At 45.1% G+C, this 25,588-nt stretch overlaps 1 protein-coding gene and 1 pseudogene across 1 annotated transcript; one reads left to right on the forward strand and one right to left on the reverse strand.

Annotated features, from left to right (window-relative positions):
* Positions 1-709: 709 nt before the first annotated feature.
* LOC136510968 (protein ACCELERATED CELL DEATH 6-like) lies at positions 710-4,439 on the forward strand (annotated as a pseudogene).
* A 747-nt stretch (positions 4,440-5,186) lies between these two features.
* On the reverse strand, positions 5,187-5,792 carry LOC136514231 (mitochondrial protein import protein MAS5-like). Its single transcript, XM_066508216.1, has one exon. It carries the CDS (start codon positions 5,748-5,750, stop codon positions 5,349-5,351), a length of 402 nt encoding a protein of 133 aa, XP_066364313.1. The 5' UTR covers positions 5,751-5,792; the 3' UTR covers positions 5,187-5,348.
* Between the last annotated feature and the right edge of the window lie 19,796 nt (positions 5,793-25,588).

Here is a 25,588-nt window from a genome sequence, read left to right on the forward strand (position 1 = left end):
GGTCACCACCGGTTCCAAACAATTGGTATCATGAGCCCATGGTCAGAAAAGCTAAACCCGATAAAAAAATCTCGAGCGTCACATATGGCGGGGGTACCCCGATGTGTGACTAAGGGGGAGATTGTTGGGGTTTAGTCCCACATCGTGTAGCGATGGTGGGGGAGCACAACATATAAGGCCCAAAGGCCTTATATGTTGTAGCTCCGGTGGACCTAGGACCTGTGGGAGCGCAGGCTCGTGGTAACGAGTCGGGCCGGCTGCAAGACAGCTCCAAGATCGTGAACTCGGTGGTCACCACCGGTTCCAACAATTGGTATCATGAGCCCATGGTAAAAAAAAGATAAACCCGATAAAAAATCTCGAGCGTCATATATGGCGGGGGCACCCCGATGTGTGACTAAGGGGGAGATTGTTGGGGTTTAGTCCCACATCGTGTAGCGATGGTGGGGGAGCATAACATATAAGGCGGGAAAACCTGTCCAGCTAGTCTTTTGGGTTGAGTAAGGCCCAAAGGCCTTATATGTTGTAGTTCCGGTGGACCTGAGACCTGTGGAAGCGCAAGCTCGTGGTAATGAGCCGAACCGGCTGTAAGCCAGCTCCAAAATCGTGAACGGTCACCATCGGTTCCAACAAAGTTGAGGACGGAACATAGCAACTCTGGCTATGCAAATGTATTCCTTTGCAACTTATTCAACTGGCACTGGAATACATGGCAGCAAGGCGCACTCCACACACAATGAAGCACGAATTGCTCAAAGCTGTTTCCACAGTGCAGGCCAATTAGAACAAGTTCTAGGCTTACAGTCTTCAGCAACAGTTGAGCAGGGAGAAGAGAGCTGCCTCAAAGGCGTCACGGCAGAGGGAAGCTCGCCGCTCCACATTGCAGCCAGCTGTGTCTACCTTGGATCTCGTCAAGATGGTCTGTGCTCAGGACATCTCGCTTGTCAAGGCAAGGAATAATCTGTGTGATACACCTCTGATTTGTGCTGCGAGGGCTGGGCATGTAGATGTAGCCAATTACCTCATGGAGTGTGCTATGGTTGAGCAAGAAGATTTGAGGTCGAGGAATTTGGATGGGGCGACCGCAATGCATGAAGCTGTCAGGAATGGCCATGTGCTTATCTTGCAGAGACTCATGTCGAAGGATAGCGAGCTGGCCGAGGTAGAAGATGAGAGGTGTGTGTCTCCGCTTTACTTGGCGGTTGCGTCCAATCGGGCAGACATGGTCAAAGTCTTGATTGGAGAATCTTCAAACAGTGTGACACCGGTGAGCTACTCTGGGCCAGATGGACAAACTGCATTGCATGGTCTACATCAGCAGAGGTAACTTGAATTCTTACAGTTCTATTGGAGCCATGAACTCTGTACACTTAAAAGCTAGTGTAGCATTTTCTCATAAAACAAATTCCTGCAAGGATTCAAACCAAAATTCTATCTATAAGTCATCTGTTTTTTAGACTGAAGTCTCTTCTTGTGGCCGTCGGGTCTCTATTTAACTCGATGTTGAGCTACTGAATAAAAGTATGACTTATTGTTGACAAAAGATAAGCCCACTGACCCCCAACAAAATAGATAAGCTTGCTTACAGGAGAACCTCAAATAGAAAAAAAAATACTTATCTAGTACAGAAATGAAACCGAAGAAAAAGTGAATGCAAGTGTCTCCATTGTGAATAGAAAGTGGGCTCTAACTACTAAGTGACCTTAGGTGTAGTCCAATGTATGGGGGTTTCCCTTTTATTCTTGATTTTGTGATAAAAGATAACATAGAAATAATATGAAATACAAAAAAAAAAGGAAAGGAAAAGAGAAAGGAAAGTGGCATTTTGGACCAAGCAGCGCAGTCTGGTCCACCTCACTGTCTCCATTGATCCCTCATTGGTGTTCCTCGACGTGATCAGCGAGGTGGCTTTTCCGGGACTGAACCACCATTTTCACTGGACCTTCCCGCTTATAGGCATACACTGATACACGTTGAGTCTCCTTGTTGCCTTAGTCAGTTTAAAGTTTTGCCTAATCATGCAATTTTCTACTTCTGTTAGAGGTGTGGATGATTGCATGACTGTGACTCTGTGAGTGGTACTTCAATGGTGAATTGGTGATAGCAGCTTACTAATGATCGGTGTGATAGTATCAATCCGAAGGTTCCAGGGTGTTCATTCTTTTGTACCGATGAAGAATTTTATTACCTCCAGTAGCACATTACTTGTGCAGGACTCCAATTATAATCATCATATAGTTGCAGCTATTGTATGTTTAAATTGATTGTCTGGTAATATAGCTTTGCTGTTAGCATGTAATTGTTAGTCTAAAACCTTAAAATTGTCTAATTGGAACTTTCAAACTAATATGAGATCCAAGATAGCCAATATGACAATGAAGGCTACCTAGAGTAGTATCCTGTTGTATGTGAGAGCAAAACTTGATAAATTAATCATGTTGAAGCTAACTTTTTCTCTGTTTTATATTTTCCGAGCTTAACGTAGAAGTGAATTTGAGTAGCTTTATTAATCTGTTCAAAGCTCTGGAAATGCTCATGTTCATTTACACTTCAAATATTCATCTCTCTTTTATTATGCAGATTGCTATATTCAGATGAAATATTTAAATAATAGTAGAAGATGGTGCCTTATATCTCTCATTCCCCAGAGCTTTGATAAAGGGCCCCATTTTCTGTTACCAATGCAAATGAAGTTTTAGGTGGTTAGGGTCAAATCTGGCTTAACTTGATAAAGAGCCTGATCCTGTACAGTGAGTTTTGATTCTAGGAAGGAACATGCTGCATGCTTAAAAACCAGGTCCTATGAAATAAAATATAAATGATGTCTGACATTACATTGATCCCTACTTTACCAGCAGTCCAAGATGTACAAATTTCCTTGGTATTTAGGTCCCAATATTAGAGCACATGAAAGGTCCTTGACATTGTGTTTATAGCAACTAGCAAAATCTTTGTGTTGTAAGGTAGGGCCACTTTAGACTCTTTACATTGAAAATGCCTTATATAGATATGTGTTGCACGGATTAGTTGATCAACTTGTTTCTTATTTTGATGAGTAATTTGTATTTTGTCAAATGGTAATCCTGTCTTCTTTCTGTTTTTAGAAATATGCGAGTCCCTGCAATGTTGGGATCCAACACTTGCCAGAGTGGTCGATGATTATGGAAGAACTGCCCTTCACTATGCAACATTAGCTAAAAACATTGGACCAGTGAAACATTTATTGGCAAACAGCTCTCTTGCATACATTCCAGATAATGAGGGTCTATATCCTGTGCACATTGCCTCTATAGTGGGTAACGTTAATATTGTCTGCAAGTTCATGGAGATATGCCTGAACTATGATGAGTTGCTTGACAACAAACGCAGAAATATTCTACATTGCGCCGTTGAACATGGCAGGGTTCAGGTGGTGTGGCACATCTGCAGAAATCCAAAGTCTGTGAGGATGATGAATGCAAGGGATGGTGAAGGAAACACACCACTACATTTGGCTGTAAAGAAGGGGCACACACTGATCTTCTCCTTACTTATGATGGATACTATGGTGAATCTTGACATTATGAACAATGAGGGATTAACAACTCTAGATGTTGCCTTCAGTACATTACACAGTGATTATACTTTTTCATCAGTAAGTTACCATTGTGTGCATTCTGCTCTTCCAAAATTTCATTTTTTTTCTTACTCTGCTTGTTTCTCTTTTCATGCAGTTCACGAACACTTCCATCATCACATGCTTAACGCTCTGTGAAGCTTCCAGCAGCCCATGCCACCAGGCTAGAAATTTGACAGATAAGTGGTGCTTGGATGAAAAGAAGGAATCAAGCAGCTATGCTAATGTGTCCCGGAGCATTTTAGACATCTCTATATTTATTGTAGTTGGTTCACTTACTGCTGCTTTTACTCCACCTGGTGACTATATTTCAGAAGGCAAGGATGCCGGTAAGCCAGTATTTGGAGAAAGAACTGGTGTCTGGCTATTCATAATTGCAAACAGCATGTCGTTCCATCTATCTACAACAGCGATAATTTTGTTTGTGTTTGCCAGACTAACAAGGCATCGCCGTTTTTACCTCATTTTGTCTGCTGCACTGGTTTTTGGAGCAGTCCTGTCCATGGTCGTCGCATTTGCAACGGTAGTTGGGCTGACATTGGACCCTGCAAACAGCTGGGACGAGTATATTCTCATTTGGTTAGTGTCAAATTTAGCATTTCCGATAAGTCTGCGGGTTGCAATGCAGTTATGGACGAGCAAACACCGGTGGCAGGACATATCTAAAGTAGTTGCCCAAGCTATCCTTGTTGTTTATGTGATCCGCGCTTCCATCATCGGCATGCAATCCCTGGTTAAAAGCGTACTCCTTGACAGACACGAACCCTGCAGCTGGCCATGGTGTGCAATCCAAGGTGATGCAGCTTTCTTGTACCCTACATGAGGTTCGTGAAATCTCTCTGCAGATTCTGAAATTGCTCTGTTCCAACTTACGGCATTTTGCTTTTCTTAGCTAGAGTTATTCCGTGTGGCAGTAAGATCTGTTCAGTAATAGCAGCTGCAGCTGTATCTCTGCCCTCTTGGCTCTCTCGAACTGTCAGACACCTTGGAAGGATACTATAGTTGACAGTGTTAGTTCTTTGTAACAGATTTTGTTTTTAATGTTGTATATTAATTCAAACTGCCTAACGGCGTAATGAGTGCAAGGTTGCTGTTCTCTGTGCAGCAAGATTGTTGCCATGTTTGATGATCTGTGCACATATACAGGATCTCTGAGTAAGGCCCCGATTGGATACCAGGGGGCTAAAGCTTAGCCCCGCCACATAAGATGTTTGGATGCTAATTAGAAGTATTAAACATAGGTTAATCATAAAACTAATTACATAAATAAGGACTAATTCACGAGACGAATCTGTTAAGCCTAATTAGTCCATGATTTGACAATACGGTGTTATAGTAAACATATGTTAATGATGGATTAATTAGGTTTAATAGATTTGTCTTACGAAATAGCTTAGGCTTCTGCAATTAGTTTTATATTTAGCTCATGCTTAATCCTCATTAGCATCGAACATCTGTAACGAGGTCTAAACTTTAGCTAAGAATCCAAACACCCCTAAGGTGAGAAATAGATGAAGCCACCTAAAAAACAAACGACAAAGATCGCCGTATCCCGCTCTTGTAAATATTTACAACCATGTACGGTATATTATTAGTTCAAAAACAGAACCCCTAATTTATGTACACGCTGTAGAGTCTTGTCTCGAGTTGTCTATCAACAGAAGCGCCTAACAAACTTTTACACGACGCGAAGCCGTCACAGGACGCAGTTTCAGTTCATCATCAGCAAGCTTCATTCGCAGCCTCTCAGGATCTCGGCGAGCCCCTTCCGCTGCTCGTCCGTGAGGTTCTCAGGGAACACGACGTCGAACTTCACCATGAGGTCCCCGTGCGCTTCTCTGTCCCCGCCGGCGACGGGCATGCCGCGGCCCTTGACGTGCCCGGGGCAGATGACCTCGTCCTGGAACGCGTACCTGAACCTGTCGCCGCCGAGCAGCCTGAACGAGAGCTGCCACCCGGTGAGCGCGCTGACCAGCGGCACCCGGGCCCTGAGCACCAGGTCGTCGCCGAGCCGCTTGAACCGCTTGTGCCTCTTCTCGGAGATGACGAACACGGCGTCGCCCGTGAGGCAGCCCGGCCGCTCGTCGCCCGCGCCCTCCAGCGTCACCGTCGCGCCTTTCCTCATCCCGGGCATCACCCGGACGGTCCGCGTCACCTCCTTCTTGGTGATCAGTCTGTCATCAGGCAGGACAGGAAATGTACAAGGTTGAGTGTGATCCATCAGTAGCTACTAGCTAGCGTGAATGAAATGTGATGAGCACGGTGAGTGGTCAGTCCAATCAGCAGCAGCACAAGGCAGGCAGAAACTGCACAAGCAGGGAAGTGCAGGGTCAGTGTCTGTAGCTTGTCCCTGCTCGATCGGCCAGCGTCCTCACATGCAAGCAGAGGCAGCAAGGATTACATTACACACCACCTAATGCCCAAAAGGACCACTTGTGAAAGGTGGTAGTCTCTCCGAACAAGGCATTCTAACAAATATTAGCTTTCAGAGATTCAGTAGACCATTCAAGGTAAATAAAGCTTTGGGACACTGATTCAGTAGACCATTCAAGGTAAATAAAGCTTTGGGACACTGATTCCCCGTTCCCAGCTGCTCATCTTGAATTGCTATGTATTAGGTTGGACATAGCCTTGCAACTACAGGGTAGATGCATACACATGGCAGGAGCCGGACAGCAAAGGACGCTCGAGTATAGATTTATTAAGCGACTGATGCTGCGGAGCAAGCTAATATTTTGGCGGCAAATGCGGCTTCTGACAAGCTACCTGCTAGTGAAACTAACCCCATAACCTGAAAAACAGTACTCCGTACCGATGCACAGCTTCAGTGTCAACCTCCCTAATGTGGAGAGCTTGACAAAGATTTTGTTGCATTAAACACACCGCATAACTCGGCGTAAAGTCGGTTTAGTGTCACAGTTACAGCTCTGCTTGCATAGCCAGTTTGTCTGAATCTAGAGAAATACAAGCATTTCTCTGGCACATGTTACACTGTACGGTGAATATTATTCTAGTCAAACAGAAAAGGGAAATAGGTGCTATCGAGTAGTTCTTTTTTTTATTATAAAGTTACACTAACATTGGCAGAATGGGCTTTTGCTAAAACGCGTAGTGATTCGAAATGTTGCTTTCTAAATGCTACTTATTTTGCGTAATGCTCTTGCAGTAACATTGTTTTTCTCTCATAATAAATTAGCATCAACATCAACAGTAGCCAAATTTCAACAAAAACGAGCAGGGCAGCGGTGTCTAGCATCATGATATATATAGCTCGAAGATTGTTCAGACTTGAGAAATGGACATTTATGCTGTCCTCTTCTCGGACAACCCCGATTCATTATGAACAACACAGCTTTCTTTTCTTATCGCTATATCATCGATAATGCTGGCACATGGGCGTCCGTTTAGGTGTGTTCCGCCTGGACGGCTCGTTCCTGGGCCTACCCAACGACATTTCTTTCCCTGCTGCCGCACGCATGTGACCGTAGCGGGCACATCCACCGTGTTACCCGCCCGCTGCTGGCCTTCTCCGATGCGGCGGCCTTCTCCAGTGGTGGCCTTCCTGTCCCCCCACTCCGCCTCGCTGCTGTCGCGCGCCCATCCCACGCCATCCGGCCCGGTGCTTCTAGCGACGGTGGTGGTGGTGGTGGTGCTCGTGCGGTGCCGACTCTGACCCAAATAGCTGGAATCGCCCGGCCCCGGGCTCCACAATGTTGCAAGCACATGTTTCAAGTGTTTAAGATGTTTCGTAGATATGTTTCAAGTGTTTCAGATGTTTCGTAGGTATGTTTTAAGTGTTTCATGCGGATGTTGCATATGTTGCAATGATTGTACACGTATGTTGCAAGTGTATATTCTCAATGTTTCATCTGTTTTTTCAAACGTATGTTTCAAGTGTGTTTATCTTGTTGCATATGTTTCACACATATGTTGCAAGTGTTTTATCTGGATGTTGTATATGTTTGCAAATATTTTTCAAGTGTTCTTCATGTGTTTTTGCATGTGTGTTTAGGCGCATGTTTCGAATATTTCAGTTGTTTCGTAATTATGTTGCAATTGTTTTATTTGAATGTTTTAAAAGTAGATCGAAAGTGTTGTGCATGATACAATGTGAGCCACTTGTTTTATTTGAAGGGGAGCGTCGCAGCAGGCGTGGAAGGGCGCGAGAAGGAGTGAAGCGTGGGTGAGTGGCACGGGCAGGCCCTGCCTGTGCATGCAACGGGCGCTCTGCTATAGTATACAACTACTAGCGTATACCGATATACGTATACACGAAGTTATAAAAAGGTAAAATTGCACCGACATGAATGGATGTCACTATTTGTCCTATGGCTCGTACTACTGGAAACAGGGTCTTTGTTGAGTGTCAAAAATCGGGCACTCGGCAAAGACCTTCTTTGCCGAGTGTCGGGCACTCGGCAAAAAATGGCACTCGGCAAAGGACTTCTTTGCCGAGTGCTAGACTCTCGGCAAAAGCGCGGCACTCGGCATAGGCTGCCCCGCGTAACGGTGTTCGGCCACGTCCTTCTTTGCCGAGTGTTTGCTGTTAGGCACTCGGCAAATATTTTTTTTTTAGAAAATACTTTGCCGAGTGCCCCTGATATGGCACTCGGCAAAGATTCAATATTTTTTTTGAAATGTCTTTGCCGAGTGCCTAACAGCTTCGGCACTCGGCAAATGGAGGAATTAAAAAAATTACATTTTTTTGAAATACCTTTGCCGAGTACCCCTGTGAAGGCACTCGCCAAAGAGGAAATTTCTAAAACAAAATTCAAAAATCCTCTTTGTCGAGCGCCTTATTCTTGGCACTCGGCAAAGTTTTTTTTTGTTTTTGGCCTCCAAATTTTTGTGCAGCCCTTTTAAAGTATCAGGAAATTTGTGGCTTTTTGATATATTTAGTTACTTTATTTTGTTTACTTGATTTTTTTTGAAAAATATAAATTTGAACTGTACGTGGTATGAATAATGGAATTTAATGATTCAAAAATGATAGTCATGTTACTGAGTGTAGTGTGAGGCCGTATCCAGGAACAGACCCGAAAATTCGGACATCTTGTTCACGAAACATGACCGCGAACTTGCGTGCGAAGTGTTTTTAAATTCTATAAAAAGCAAACGAAGTCCGAAAATCATGAAACTTGTTGAGATGTCGTAATATCGTATGTGGAGGCTATGATAAAAATTTCAGAAGATTTCGTGCATATTGTCATGTACGATGCTTACAAACCAGGACATCTCTACATGAGATAAAAATTTCAGAAGATTTCATGCATGTTACCCCTGCGCCCGCCAGCCACCAGGCCGCCGCCCTTCCCGACGCTGCGCGCCGCCCGCCATAGCCATTCCCCATGCCTCACGCCGACGCCATACCCCGCCCCCACGCCCGTGTGTGGCCGAGCGTGGCCAGCTCACCCACGCCGGCTCGCCAACACCGGCAGGTGGAGGAGGGAAGGAGGAGGAGAAGGGGGAGGAGGCGAGGAGGAGGAGGAGGAGGAGGAGGGGGAGGAGGGGAGGAGAAGGAGGAGGAGGAGTAGGAGCCAGCCCTGCCCCCGGCCGCGCCCCATGGACCGCCCACCCCGACGCCGCCCGTGCCCGACCTCGTTCCCGACTCCGGTGACCCCAACCCCGACACCGCCCGTGCCCGACCCCGTTCCCGACTCCGGTGACCCCGACCCCGACGCCGCCCGTCCCTACCCCCGGCGCCCATCAGGTATGCCCTCTCTCTTGTTGTTGTCGTGGTAGTGATAGTTGTAGTAGTATTAGTTGTAGTAGTAGTGCTAGTGGTAGTAGTAGTATTAGAAGTAGTGGTAGTAGTAGTAGAACTAGTGGTAGTAGTAGTAGTAGAACTAGTGGTAGTAGTAGTAGTAGTGGTAGTAGTAGTAGTAGAACTAGTGGTAGTAGTAGCAATAGTGGTAGTAGTAGTGTAGAACTAGTGGTAGTAGTAGTAGCAATAGTGGAAGTAGTAGTAGAAGTAGTGGTACTACTTGGATATATTCTTCTGCATAGATTGATATCCAAACTACATGGCTTCTCTTGAGACATATGTGTTTGTCGGCCATCGTGCCGTTGTTTTTTGTAGGTTTTGGAAACCTCACCGTACAGGGGAGGTTCTACCGATTTTTTTTAAATGACAGTATTTTGTTCTATTTTTGTAGAGAAGAGCCCGTCGGAGCCGAGTCGGAGTTCCCGTCGCCGTGCCGGTCTGCCTGCACCGCGTCGCCTTGCCACTGCACCGACCCGCCATGGCCCCGCTAGCCTTACTCCGTCGCCACCCTAGGTATAACCCCTCTTTCCGTATCATGGTTGTAGATCGCGTAACCCAGTTAGGCGTCTCTCGTTCGAAAGAGATGGTTGGAGGTATGCAGATCTTTGCATATCTATGACCGTATCTGTTTCGGATTGTCCATGTTTTTTGGACAGCCCGCGGATGCGTAGATGGGTTAGTTTCCATGGTCTGCTCTGGTCCAAGATAGAGTTTCGGCATCACCTCCCTGTTGTTCTCCAGATATGCACTCTTCTTTGGCAGGATGTGTATCTGGAGAACAGCGGGGAGGTGATACGCACTCTTCTTTGGCAGGATGTGTATCTGGAGAACAGCGGGGAGGTGCTGTCGAAATTCTATCTCGGATAGGAGTACAGCATGGAAACTAACCTCATCTACGCATCCGCGGGTGGGATTAGGACCTATCCTCACCTATTAGATAGTAGGAACACCATGTAGATGCAATTGATGGTTACATTACTCGCTGATACATATGTTAAAGGATGGATGACCGTCAGTGGATGTACATGGGCTAGAGAAGTCAGAGTGATTACACCACGGAATGGATGAACAAGACCGATGCTTTCTTGAATAGTGCATTTGGCAAGGCTGCTAAAGGACATTGCCTAGTTTTGTGTCCCTGTAGCAAATGTGGAAACAGGAGAAGGGTAAACAAGGTGGAAATGGGTAAACATCTTGTGAAGAATGGATTTACGCCGGACTACACCCGATGGGTCCACCATGGTGAAGCCCATCGTATGAGAGAGGAGGTGGTGAGACCACGGGTAGAGGCTTTTGATGCTAATGCCGGGGTAGCAGACATGTTCGATGACTTTCACCAAGGACAGTTTGATGAGGGACGTGAGAAGGAGGAGATGGAGGCAGCCGCATAGGCGTTCTACGACATGATGGACTTGGCACAGAAACCCCTTCACGATCGGTCAACGATGTGTCAACTGGATGCCATTGGACGCTTAATGGGGTTGAAGTCCGAGTTAAACTTGAGTCGAGAAGGCTTCGATAAGATGTTGGCCATGATTGGCACCCTGCTTCTAGAGGGCTATATTCTGCCAAAGAGCATGTACGAGTCACAGAAACCCCTTTGTGCACTTAAGATGCCGTATGAGCAGATACATGCTTGTCCGAAGGGGTGCATCCTATTTAGGAAAGAACATGAGCATGCAAAGTTCTGTCCAAAGTATAAATCCTCTAGGTACCTGGAGGTAGACTCTGATGATGGCCAGAAGAGGCAACTTATGATCCCCGTGAAAACCTACGGTACCTTCCGTTCCTACCAAGGATCCAACGGCTATACATGACCAAGGAATCCGCAAAATAGATGACATGGCACAAAAATGGCAAACTGTACAATCCTGATAAGATGGTACATCCATCCGATGGTGAAGCTTGGATCCGCTTTAATGACAAACATCGTGACAAAGCAGATGAGGCTCATAATGTACATGTTGTGCTGGCAATAGATGGGTTCAATCCTTATAGAATGATGGCTGCCCCATACACATGTTGGCCCATCTTCGTTATCCCCCTTAATCTCCCCCTGGTGTCTCCTTTCAATGACATAATGTATTCTTGTCGTTGATAATTCATGGACACCCAGGGAGTAATATGAGTGTGTTCATGGTGCCCATGTTTGATGAATTAGTCCGTGCTTGGGACGAAGAGGTATGGACATATGATCGAGCTACAAAGACAACTTTCAAAATGCACGTTTGGTACCACTACTCCCTGCATGACTTCCTGGCGTATGGGATATTCTGCGCCTGGTGTATTCACGGGAAGTTCCCATGCCCAATATACAAGGAAGGTGTGAGGTTCATTTGGTTGTAGAAGGGTGGCAAGTATTCATCGTTCGACAGACATCGTCAATTCCTACCTCTTGACCATCCATTCAGACAAGACATCAAGAACTTTACGAAAGATGTCAAAGTGACAAACCCTACACCACGGATGATGACTGATGCCGAGGTTCATGCTCAGATAGATGCTCTCGTGCCCAATGAAGAAGGTGGTTTTATGGGATTTGGTGAGCAACATATGTGGACTCATATCTCGGGCATGACGAGGCTCCCCTATTTTGATGACCTTCTTCTGCCACATAACATTGATGTAATGCACACTGAAAAGAATATCACCGAGGCACTTTGGGCAACACTCATGGACATTGAAAAGTCTAAGGACAACCCTAAGGCTAGAGTGGACCTAGCAATGTTGTGCGATAGACCAAATCAGGAGATGCAGCCTCCTAGTCGTGGCAAGACCTGGAGAAGGCCTAAGGCCAATTTCATCTTGAAAAAGGACCAAAGGAGGGAAGTACTTGAATGGATCTAGACGCTAATGTTCCCTGATGGGTATGCAGCGAATCTAAAGAGGGGAGTGAACTTAGGCACTCTGTGAGTCAACGGGATGAAGAGTCATGACTACCACATATGGATTGAGCGGCTTCTTCCGGCGATGGTTCGAGGCTATGTCCCGGAGCATGTCTGGCAAGTGCTAGCAGAGTTGACCTACTTATTCTGCTAGCTTTGTGCCAAGGAGCTCTCTCGGACCATCATTGATGACTTGGAAAAAGTGGCACCTGTGTTGCTCTATAAGTTGGAGATCTTTCCACCCGACTGCTTCTTGCCGATGCAGCATTTAATTTTGCACCTCCTGTATGAGGCACGGATGGGGGGGGCGTGCAGGACCGTTGGTGCTATCCAATCGAGAGATGTCTGAAGACTCTTCGCAAAAAATGTAGAAATAAAGCCAAAATTGAGGCTTCCATTGCAGAGGCATACATTCTAGAGGAGGTGTCGAACTTCATAGAGAAATACTATACTGAGAACCTTCCTAGCGTTTATAATCCACCCCCTCGTTACAATGCTGGCGAAAATGAATCGAACCTCAGCCTTTTCCAAGGGCAACTCGGAAGCGCAAGTGCATCGACCACTAAGCAATTGAAAAATGAAGAGTGTCACAGTATCATGCTATATGTGTTGACCAACCTTGTCGAGGTGTAGCCGTTCATTGGGTAAGTTCTGAATGAACTTGTTTCATTTCGTCGTATGTCCTTGTTTCTTCGTCCAACCCCCTTGTTTCTCGTTGGTATAGGGAATTTCTTCGTCAATCCTGGCATGGATCAAGGCAACCTACCCCGCAAGAAAATGATACCCTTCTTTCACAGGGTGCGGGACCAAAGAGCCCCAATTTCATTTGTTGGTTCAAACAGAAAGCCCAAACTGATGCACCTATAAGTGACGAGCTGAGACAGGTTGCAAATGGCTGTGCCATTAGGGTCAAGTCATTTACCGGTTATGACGTGAATGGATATCATTTTCACACAGCAAGCTACGAGCAGAGTCGGGTCAATCGAAAAACCACAAACAACGGAGTTGTTATGCCCGACACTGATGGACTCGACTATTATGGAAGAATTGAAGAAATCTATGAACTATCATTCTATAATTCCAAACCTCTTACTCCTGTCATATTCAAATGCCACTGGTTTCATCCTGGAGTAACGAGACGGACCCCTAAGCTTGGGCTAGTCGAGATTCGACAGGATTCCGTCTATCCAGGAAAAGATGTCTACGTTGTGGCTCAACAGGCCGTCCAGGTTTATTATACGTCATACGCGTGCAAAGACGCCGAGCATCTTAAGGGTTGGTCTATTGTGCATAAGGTATCGCCACATGGTAAACTACATGTCCCAAACGATGAAGATTATAACTTCAACCCAAACACATATGATGGAGAGTTCTATCAAGAAGAAGGGCTACAAGGGAGGTTTGACATAGACTTAACCGAAGAGATAGGAATGGAAGTAGACAATGAAAGGGATGATGACGAGGACACTGGAGACGAGGTGCGAAATCTGAAGGACATACAAATGCTTGAGCGATTACGTTTAGGAAATGACAATGAAGACAACATTCCTCCTTCGGATAGTGTTGATGAGTTGGACAATGTTGATAATGATGATGAGACCTATGATCCAGCTAATCTCAATCATGAAGATTATTTCTAATACATGTAATACTATGTTTTTTGTAATTATGTTTTGTTCATTTTTGCACCTATTTCTTTGTTTTTCTTTTTTATTGTAGGTGATTGAACAAAGATGGCGGGTGACCGTCATAGGTCTGTGAACTCGATTTACCAAAGACCACGCCGGCTGTAGGAGGAGGCGGAGGGATCAGATAGGAGGAGGAGGAGGAGGACCGCCAGCCGCAGGAGGGGGCCATCTCCTCCCACGCTGCGTGAGGAGGAGCTGGCGCCCGTGGACAAGTTAGACGAGGAGCTGGTTCGGCAGACAGACAAGGAGGAGGGGTCACACGAGGACAACAAGTGGGAGGCGGTAGGCACGGGTTCCGCTTCCTCTGACTCCTCTTTGAGTGTCTACTTGCGAGGTCCCGCAAGCCTCCCATAGGTTCCGCTTCCTCACCAACGCCCAGTGATTCGCCCCAAAGGGTAAAAGTTAGTAACTTTATATGTTATCACCACTACTTCATATGATATGTTGAAAAAAAACTAATAATTTTTCTTAATCACTTGTGTAGGAACTGGGTGGTTATGTCGGGTGGTAGTGCACGACTAGTCAATGGCATCCTAGATCTTTTGTGTAGGCAACACTTCCCCGGCATTGTTACGTATGCATCGAAGACAGAGCCGGCCTACTCGTTTGACCACTACGCCGTCGCCCTCGATGCGGAGTACCCCAACAAGGCGACGCGGGTGAAGGCAGAGTTTTGGGTAAGTCTCCCTCGCACAACATTGCTCAATACGTCGCATTCATTGGACTTTTCTTGAAATAATGAATGGATACATCGCTTTTGTATGCAGACTTATTACAGATGCGATGAGGGATTTGAGGCTAGGGCGGAGCAGGTGACTACCAAAGCCTGTAAAAAACTCATCACCGACATGCATCATGAGGTAACCTACTACGGATTGAAGCTTGCACTAGTAGAGAACAGACCTTTGATCCTCGGCTAAAATGGGCTCTAGTCCCGGCATTTTTTGCGCCCAGGACTAGAGAGACCTTTAGTCCCAGTTGGTGGCTCCAACCAGGACTAAAGGTCCCTGCCCAATGGCTACTGCGCCAGACAGAGGTGGCAGGGACCTTTAGTCCCGGTTGGAACCACCAACCAGGACTAAAGGTAGACTTTTACTCCTGGTTGGTGGCTCCAACTGGGAGTAAAGGTCTACTCCCGGGCCGTGGCTGCGCCGGGGGTTGGAAAGTTACCTTTAGTCCTGGTTGGAGCCACCAATCGGGACTAAAGGTCCCCCCTTTATATCCCGGCCGTCTCCTTCTTCCTCCCCGAGCCCGAGCTCAACACATTTTGAAGCTCACTGCACTAGTGTTCTTGCTTCCTCCCTCCATTGTTCCTCCATCCATTCTTCAATTCCTCCGTCGATTTCTTCGATTCCTCCGTCGATTCTTCAGTTGTAAAGGTTACCAATCTCATACTCTCATTTTTCATCATTGGCTTATCTCATATTGTTCACTATATATATATATATATATATATATTGTTTTTATGGTGTGTTTTTTTATTTGTAAACAATTTGAGCTCAAAATAACTTATAGTTTGCATATTTGGATGAAGAAAGGTTAAAGTAGGTATTTAAAATTAGTATTCACTTTTTATTTCTAGCATGCATAGCACACTTCATTGTTTAGAGATATAGATAATTTTATAGTTTCTTAATTTTATTTGTTTATAAAATGAGAAATTTATACTGTATTAAAAAATGAGTATAGAGAGTAGATGGCAACTGCTTCCGGGTCCTCGGCCTCTCATGGGTTTCCAAAGTGACTTAGGCTAGGCCTCCCTCTCATTCCATGCGGTAAGTGTCGTGATGAGACGAAGATTGTGATGGAGTACCGAGTGAAGAAGGAGGGTCCCAACAAGGGTCGTATCTTCTACAAGTGTCCAGATCGCAATGTGAGTTATTTTATCGTATTTTATGATTATGGTTAGTTTATACCTATTTTCATGATGGTTGTGATTAAAGTTCTAATTTTTTGTTTTAATTTCAGTGGGATGGCAGTGGACGATGTTTAGGCTTCTATTGGGAGGAAGAGTATGTTGAACTCGTGCAAAAATATCTTGCACAACAGGCAGATACGGTGGCTAATGAGGCAGTGATCCAGCCAAAGAAGCCCAAAGATGTTGCACAATCGGGGGATCTGTCTGTTTTAGTTGAGATTGGTCGCGAAATCCTTGTGCTCCTAAAATGTATTTTAGCTTTAGTTCTTTTAGTGGTAGTTGGGATTGTCTACATTGTAGCGATGCTTTCATAAATTTGTACCTTTTATGGTGGCACGCATGTTGTATAAATAATTAATTATGATCTAGGTTTTAATATGGTATTTATGTCATGTAATGCAGATGAGCCGGCATTGGATGTACAATGCTGATTGCCGCTCCCAAGAGTTCATTGATGGCGTGCATTCTTTGTTACGTGCGGCCGAGGCAAACAAACGCGACGGTTTCATGTGCTGCCCATGTGCCATATGTAAGAATACGGTGGAATATCCTGACTTAAGGACTCTTCATTCACACTTGTTCAAGTCGGGTTTCATGCCAAACTATATTTGTTGGACGAAGCACAGAGAAACCGGCGTTGTAATGGAAGAAGGTGAAGAAGAACAATGGGATGACAATGATATTATTCTCGATGGTGCGTGCTTCAATGATATTGCAATGGGAGAAGCTGAAGAAGAGGTAGCCGCAGAAGATGAGCCTGCTGATGATCTTTGTCAGGTCATTCGTGACGCACAAAGAGAATGTGAAAGTGAAAAGGAGAAGATCAAGTTCGAGCGGATGCTAGAAGATCACAAGAAATTGTTGTACCCAACTTGTGATGCAGGGCAGAAAAAGTTGGGAACCACACTAGAATTGCTGCAATGGAAGGCAAAGAATGGTGTATCTGACAAGGGATTTGGAGAGTTACTAAAAATCCAAAAGAAGATGCTTCCGAAGGACAATGAATTGCCCGCCACTACCTACGAAGCAAAACAAGTTGTCTGTCCTATGGGGCTAGAAATCGAGAAGATACATGCATGTCCTAATGACTGCATCCTCTACCGTGGCAAAGAGTACAAGAAATTAGATGCATGCCCGGTATGCCATGCATCGCGGTATAAGATCAGGCAAGATGACCCTGGTGATGTTGAGGGTGAATGTCCGCGGAAAAAAATCCCTGCCAAGGTTATGTGGCATGCTCCTATAATACCATGCTTGAAACATCTGTTTAGAAACAAAGAACATGCAAAATTGTTGTGATGGCACAAAGAAGACCGTAAGGTAGACAATATGTTGAGACACCCTGCTGATGGGTCCTAGTGGAGAGCAATCGATAGAGAATTCCCAGAGTTTGCAAATGATGCAAGAAACTTAAGGTTTGCTTTAAGTACAGATGGTATCAATCCTTTTGGAGAGTAGAACAGTAGTCATAGCACTTGGCCTGTTACTCTAAGTATATACAACCTTCCTCCTTGGTTATGCATGAAGCGGAAGTTCATTATGATGCCTATGCTCATCCAAGGCCCAAAGCAACCTGGTAATGACATCGATGTGTACCTGAGACCACTTATTGACGAACTTCTCATTTTGTGGAATAAAGAAGGTGTACGTGTGTGAGATGAGTACAAACAGGAACACTTTGATCTACGAGCATTGTTGTTCGTAATAATCAATGATTGGCATGCTCTAAGTAATCTTTCAGGACAGTCAAACAAGGGATATATGCATGCACACACTGCTTCGGTGATATTAGAGGTGTATTCTTGAAAAATGTCGAAACATCGTGTACCTTGGCCATCATCGATGTCTTCCAGCAAATCACCCCATAAGAAAGAAAGGCAAGCATTTTAAAGGGAAGGTAGACCACCTGACCAAGCCTCGCAACCAAACCGGTGAGGATGTACTCAATATGGTCAATGATGTGAAAGTCATCTTTGGAAAAGGACATGGCAGCCAACCTGTTCCGAACGACGCTAACGGTCACGCACCCATGTGGAAGAAGAAGTCCATATTTTGGGACCTACCCTATTGGCAAGTCCTAGAGGTCTGCAGCTCGATCGACGTGATGCACCTGATGAAGAATCTTTGTGTGAACCTACTAGGCTTCATGGGTGTGTATGGAAAGCCTAAGGACACATTTGAAGCACGACAGGACATGTGTTGTTTGAGAGAAAGAGACAACCTGCATCCAGAGAAGACAGATGATGGACGCCATTACTTACGTCCTGCTAGCTACACTCTAAGCAAAGAGGAGAAGGAAATCATGTTTGAATGCTTAAACAACATCAAGGTACCATCTAGATTCTCCTCGAATATAAAGGGTATTATAAATGTGCCAAAGAAGAAATTCTGTAACTTAAAGTCCCATGACTGTCACGTTCTCATTATGCAATTACTTCTAGTTGCATTAAGAGGAATTCTACCTCCAAATGTACGTCTAGCCACCGTGAAGCTATATGCATTCCTCAATGCAATTTCTCAGAAGGCAATTGATCCAACTGATCTAGCTAAACTACAAAATGATGTGGTTCAATGTCTCGTCAGCTTTGAGTTGGTGTTCCCTTCTTCCTTCTTTGATATCATGACACACCTCCTAGTTCACCTAGTCAAGGAGATTTTCATTCTCGGTCCTGTGTTCCTACACAACATGTTCCCCTTAGAGAGATTCATGGGAGTCCTGAAGAAATATGTTCACAACCATGCTCGCCCAGAAGGAAGCATCACCAAGGGCTATGGAACAGAAGAGGTCATTGAGTTCTGTGTTGACTTTATTCCCGACCTTGACTCGATTGGTGTTCCTGAATCGAGACATGAGGGGAGACTAAGCGGAAAGGGGACACTAGGGAGGAAAACATATATTGGTACGAATGATGATTATTTCAATAAAGCGCACTACACAGTTCTACAGAACTCCTCTTTGGTAGATCCGTATATTGAGACACACAAGGATCTCTTACGATCTGAGTTTCCAGGGAAGACTGAAGCTTGGATTACGCGTAAGCACATGGAAACTTTCGGCGGTTGGTTGCGAAAAAAATGTCAAGGTGATGAGAGCATCCATGAGCAACTGTATTTATTGGCTATGCAACCATCATGGCATATCGTCACATACAAAGGGTACGAGATAAATGGGAACATATTCTACACAGTAGCCCAAGATAAAAGGAGTACCAACCAAAATAGTGGTGTCCGCATAGATGCCACAGACCCGAATGGGAATAAGCAGACATATTATGGCCTCATAGATGAAATATGGGAACTAGAATATGCACCTACTTTGAAGATCCCATTGTTCAAGTGCCAATGGGTCAAGGTGACCGGAGGCGGGGTAACAGTAGACAATGAGTATGGAATGACAATAGTAGACCTTAGTAATATTGGGTACAAAGACGAACCATTTGTCCTTGCCAAGGATGTGAATCAGGTGTTCTATGTTAATGATATGTCTACCAAACCAAAAAGAGGGAAAAACGATAATGACTCAACCAAAGAGCCAAAGCGCCACATAGTTCTTTCAGGGAAAAGAGTCATCGTGGGAATTGAGGATAAGTCGGACATGTTAGAAGATTATGAAAAAGATGACCGAATTCCGCCCTTCAAAGTGAACAAAGACCCTAGCATCTTGGTAAATGATGAGGACACTCCATGGTTACGATGCGATCATAACCAAGGGACATACATAAAGAATAAGTTCACTGCTGTGCCCACTTGATGATATAGTGATTTAATGTAGTGTGTGTTTGAGATATTATGTAATAATTGTAAATTCAGATGTTTATTATGTCGTGTTTCAAATTAAATCAATGTTTGATTTGGTGGGATTTCTCTCTCGAAAAGTTAAATTAAGATATTGAGTGATGAAAAATTAAAATATTAACGTTAAAATGATGTGAAAACAAATTTCCTATCCAAAACCAATAGTTTTAATAATTTTAATTAAACACTACATTTTTGCATTAACAAAATAATAAATATTAGTGACATTATGTTTTATAATTATAACAAAAAATAAAAAAAGTTAGGTTATAGATTTTTCCTATGTGCAATAAAGAAAAAGAAAATCTATATTTTTAACAAAATAATTTTATGCCTTTTATTTAATTTACTATGTATTTAACAAGACTATTGCATTTCTATTAAAAAAATTTGCTCAAAATAGGCGGGTAACGAAACTGCAGCCCACCTTTACTCCCGGGTGGGAAGCCCACCCGGGAGTAAAGGTGGGCTGCAGTTTCATGGCCCGCCAAAAAAACCTTTACTCCCGGTGCGTATTACCAACCAGGAGTAAAGGTAAACATTTGCTCCCGGTGCGTGTTACCAACTGGGAGTAAAGGTATACATTTACTCCCGGTTGGTAACACGCACCCGGAGTAAAGTACCTTTACTCCCGGTGGGGGGCTGGCACCGGGAGTAAAGGGGTGTGGCATATATATGCCAGTGCCCAAACCCCTCATCGCCCCATCTTCTTCCTTGCGTTGTCGATCTTCGCCGCCACGCGCACCATCGCCGATTCCTCTCCCCCGCTGCGCCCACGCCACCCGACCTGCCACACCGAGGACGCCGCCGCCACCCCGCCCGATGCCAGTTGTCACCACCGCCTCGCGCATGCGTTCGCCGCGCCGCTGCCGCCGCGACCCCATCGGCCCGGCCCCAACATCGTCGCCGACCTTGGTCCCCACGATGCCCTCCACCTCTATGCCGACCCACCGACCACCGCCCTCGTCGTCAACCCTCCACCGCGCGCGCCCGCGCGCCACCCTCCACCGTGCGCCGACGACCTCGTGGCGCCAGCTGCTGCCCGCCCTAGCCCGACACGTGGGCCACACCCTCTAGCGTGTTGACCGTAGCCCCGGCCGGCCGCTCCACGCCGACGACACCCTCCACCGCACCAACACTGCCCCGGCCCAGCCCGCCTCATGTCGTCGTCGTCAGCACGTCGGCCGCCTCCACCGCGCCGCCGCCCCTAGTTCACGCTGAGCACCACCCCTAGCCCGGCCCGCCTCATGTCGTCATTGTCAGCAGAGACCGCAGTGTGCGCGCCCCCGACCCCGATCGCCACCGCGCCGACATGGCCCGGCCCGCTCTACTACGCCGACCACCGCCCTAGCCCACTCTGCGCCAACGTCGAGACCACGCCGCTCGTCTTGCCGTACGTCCTTGTCCTCGATCGCGATCCATATGTTTTCGTCATTTGTATTCATATGCATGTATATATACGTCGCGGAGCACCGCCGCCCTCGTTCGCCTATGCGTTTCTATGTATACGGCGGAGCACCACCGCCCTCGTTCGCCCTAGGGTTTAGGGTTTATACGGCGGAGCACCGCCGCCCTCGTTCGCCCTAGGGTTTAGGGTTTATACGGCGGAGCACCGCTGCCCTCGTTCACCCATGTGTACAAACATATATACGGTGGAGCGGAGCACCGCCACTCTCGTCACACCACCCTCTCTCGCGGCCTAGTCAATCAATATTCGCATTATCATTATCGTTAACGCTAAACAATCACACTAGGGCGAATTGCGTCGGTGACTAGGGCGAACCGCGTTATTGATGTCACTGATGTGGTTTGCCCTAGTCACCGACGCAATTTGCCCTCGGCCATTTATGTATAGCCCTAATTCACCCTAGTACCGATGTAGTTCGCCCTAGTGTGGCGAATTGCATCCGTGACCGAGGGGCAAGATTTAATAATGCATATTGTTCATAGATTTTACGCATGTAAGCAAAGATTTGACGTACTATATATTGGTTTTGTTTTTTGAAGCTAGATAGCTGACCCGAGAAACATGGATGAGGAGTTGATGATGAATTTGATCAACACTGGCACTCAAGTTGCCGGCAATGATGGTGCTAAAATAACGTGCAAGAGGATGCAGATGACGGGAGTCAGTACTTAGCTCTTGAACAAAATGAGCAACAAGATATTGGCCAAGTATATATTTTTTATTATTAGCTATATATATTATCATATGTCTTATGTGTGCTCATGACATTAAAAATAATGTTTATGTTTTATAGCCCTCTGGATCGACATCAACAACTACAACAAAGAGTAAAAATGTTCGAGGTCCCAAAAAGCCATTGGAAGGCCGCTTCATCATCTCAGAGTTCAATGTGGATACAGGCGAACCAGGGGGGGGGCAAATAAAACGAAATTCATGCACCACTGTGGTTACCTTGTAAGGGACATGCTCCCGATCAGTACTCATGAATGGAAGAAGAAGACCAATGCTCCTCATATCAGTTTTGTCTCCGATCGTGACAAGACGTTAATTTGGAATGATGTCTTGGAACATTTCACGCTCCAAACAGATGGTTATGATGATATAATAGATGGTGATGAATTGAAGGAGCGAGTTAGGGATTGGGCAATGAAGAAGATGGCCACCCAGTTTCAGACTTGGAAGAAACACCTATACACGACGTATGTCAAGAAGAACATAGCACCATATTTCACTGTCCCAGACCCGATCTCAAAGCAGAGGCCCTATTGGGATGAGTTTGTACAGTATAAGACGTCGGAAGAGGGTGTGAGTCGGGTGATAAAGAATCAACATAATGCCCAACAGAAGACATACCACCATAACTTAGGATCAAGTGGCTACCCGACTACCATTAAGAAGTGGAACAAAATGGAAGCAGACCTTCTTGCCAAGGGTATCACACCAGAATCACTCGAGTGGGGAGAGCGTGCAAAGAATTGGTTTTTCGCTCATGGGGAACACTGGACCAGGAGACAGGGAAGTGCGTTTATGGCGCAAGACTACAAGAAGCAGCAGAAAGATTGTTTTATGCTTAGAGAGCTACTACTAGTGGTGCGTTCAGGCCCAACAAAGAGAAGGATGAACTGACATACGCCATCAGGACTATTGAACATGGTGGCCGAACTAGAGGCAAAGGAAGTGTCTCGTGGGAGCATGGATTCCCTTAGGACAGACCTTTCTACAGAAGTCACCAGAGAAAGAAGGAAGAAGAGGCACAGTGGCTCCAGAGGTTGGAGGAACCGGTGCATGAAGCACAGGAGTGGAAAAAAAACCTTGAAGCGAGAATGCAGGAGGAAATCAGAAGGCAAGTGCAAATAGCAGTGAGTGCAAGCAAGCAGGCATCAGAGCCAGGTTTCAACATTAGCCCCCCTGCTCAGTTGAAAAGCAGCTGCGCTTCCATGGAGATACCAAATCAAGGGGACACAGGACTGCGCTTCCCTGTGGATGACATCACTAAACCTTGTACATCGTGTGAGCTACACATTCCGAAGGGGAATTCCACAATCAAGGTGGCTATCGGTCTTGTTAATCCTATCGACCGAACCAAGACACCAAGGATTCATGGGAATATAATCCAAGAAGGATATGCTACCATCTCGGTAGATAAAGCTGAAAAAGGTTTTAGTGATTTGCCTCTTGACATTCCTGGAGGTGATGGCGAGAAGACTCTAGGAGAAGCAGAGAAGACATTCATTCTATGGCGCAAGCGCTACATCATCATTTCCAGGATGTCGCCTCCACCTCCTCCTGAACTACCTCACCATAGGTGCGGATGAAAACACTACATCATTAATTTATATTGGCTTAAATAATTAACAATCGTCTCATAATAATATGTCATTCCTTTTTTTGTAGCAGATCCTCCCCCAACCTAAGTTCAATTGTTCAATCGCCAGATCATCATAGTGCTCTGTACGATGACAATGTGTTGGAAGGCGAGGCTGCATCCACACCATCTCCAAGGAGGTCTCCAACGCCGCAGCCGCCACCTCCAAGGAGGTCTCCAACGCCGCTACCACCACCTCCAAGGAGGTCTCCAACGCCTCCCCCGCCCCCGCCTACCAAGAAGCCAAGTACTAGCAAGAGGCCAGCCCCGCAAACGAAGAACCAGCCCCCGTCGACAAAGAAAGCCACCGTGAAACCAAGGGCTATTCCCAAAATAATATCTGAAGAGAAGGAAGAAGTAACTGATGCATATAAAAAAGATATGTCCAGATTCTATGACAAACTTAAAAAGGATCAAGAAGTAAGGAGAAACTCGGAGAAATCGTACTTGTTCGTAGCTCCAGATATTCTAAGAAAAAAGGTGGCTTCTTACCAGCAACAACAACAGGAATCTCGTAAGCCGTCCAAAGCAATGTTAACAGACTATGACCGCACTCTCACCAAGTCAATTGAGGCGGCGCAGAAAAAGAAGCGGGCAGGGAAAGGAGTTGCACAACTCAGACAACAATCGCACTAATCAGTCCCCCCACTAGTTGTTGGTAATGAATATGGTTCGAATTTAGAATTAATGCATCAGGCAAACATACCTCCGGATATCGATTTGGATCACCTTGGCGAATTTATTGAAGAGACTGGTCTCGACCTTTACCAGATGTTTGGTGATAGAAACATTGAGAGTGCGGCGGAGGTTGATATTTGGAAGAAAAAATTTGTACTAGGCCAGAGTCTATACAACCCTCAAGCCTTAGGTGATCTGGGGATGCAAATGTACCTACTAAACAAGTGGTACATGCAGGCGTCTACCGGTGGATACTTCTGCGTTGGTGTCAGAATTAGAGACGAACATTGGTTCCGTGGCGATGCTGTTATGTATGTTGACTTTGCATAATTTCATCAACTATGCCACCTGACCTCTCTGGACAAAGTTATCATTAGCTGCTATTGCCTGTAAGTAATAATTCTTTCGATCTATTATTAAACTCATCATATGTGTGTATATGCATATAAATTATCCTAACAAGTACTATATATATGCAGATTTACAATGACAGAGCGCAGAAAGAAAGGCTGCAATGAAATTGGTTTTATTGATCTCCATATAGTATTCAAAGACCCAGTTACTCCAAAGCCTAATTGGAAGTCTGAGTCAGAGAGTAACCTCATGAACTTTTTAGTGAACCAACGCCACAAGAAGGATATACTCTTCCCCTACAACTTCAAGTGAGTGTTAATAATATCGATCATCCTTAATGGCTCATATGTTGATTCTAGTTAATTAATGAGTGTTATGCGTTATATCCTATAAACACATGCAACAATCACTAGATATTGATGGATATCGATCTGGTGAAAAGTCACTTGATAATCTATGACTCGATGAGAAAACCACAACAAGACTACCAAGATATGATAGATATTATCCAGAGGTAATTTTGGTATCTCTAGCAACTATATCTGATGATGTGGTAAATTTTTTATTGGGCAGTGTTTGGAAAACCTTTATTGAGAAGCAACATATGGGAAAATGCAAAGCGCCACTGAATGTAATCCCTTTGAAAGTAAGTCCCCTAAATCATATCATCTTTATTAATTAAACATATAGTTTTCACCGGATCACCAGATTAGATGATAAATCTTTTTCTTGTAAAGTGGTGTCTGAGGCAGGAACAGGGGAACAACTACTGTGGTTACTATGTTTGCGAGTTTATCAAGCAGGTCTCCCAAAGAACTCCTATAGAGAGACTCAAAGTACGTAAAAAATACACTATATATTCATTTAATTATTATTATTAATTGTGTTACTATGTCTTTATATATATATATATATATATATATATATATATATATATATATATATATATGTACATATATTAATTTATTTTCCTTTAATTCAAACCTGTAGGCTCGATGGTTGGAGGAAAAGGTCATACGGCAAGACCAGTTCAAAGCAATTCAAGAGTCTATAGCCG

This window comes from Miscanthus floridulus, chromosome 16 (genome assembly GCF_019320115.1).
Source record: "Miscanthus floridulus cultivar M001 chromosome 16, ASM1932011v1, whole genome shotgun sequence".
NCBI classification, from domain to species: domain Eukaryota; kingdom Viridiplantae; phylum Streptophyta; class Magnoliopsida; order Poales; family Poaceae; genus Miscanthus; species Miscanthus floridulus.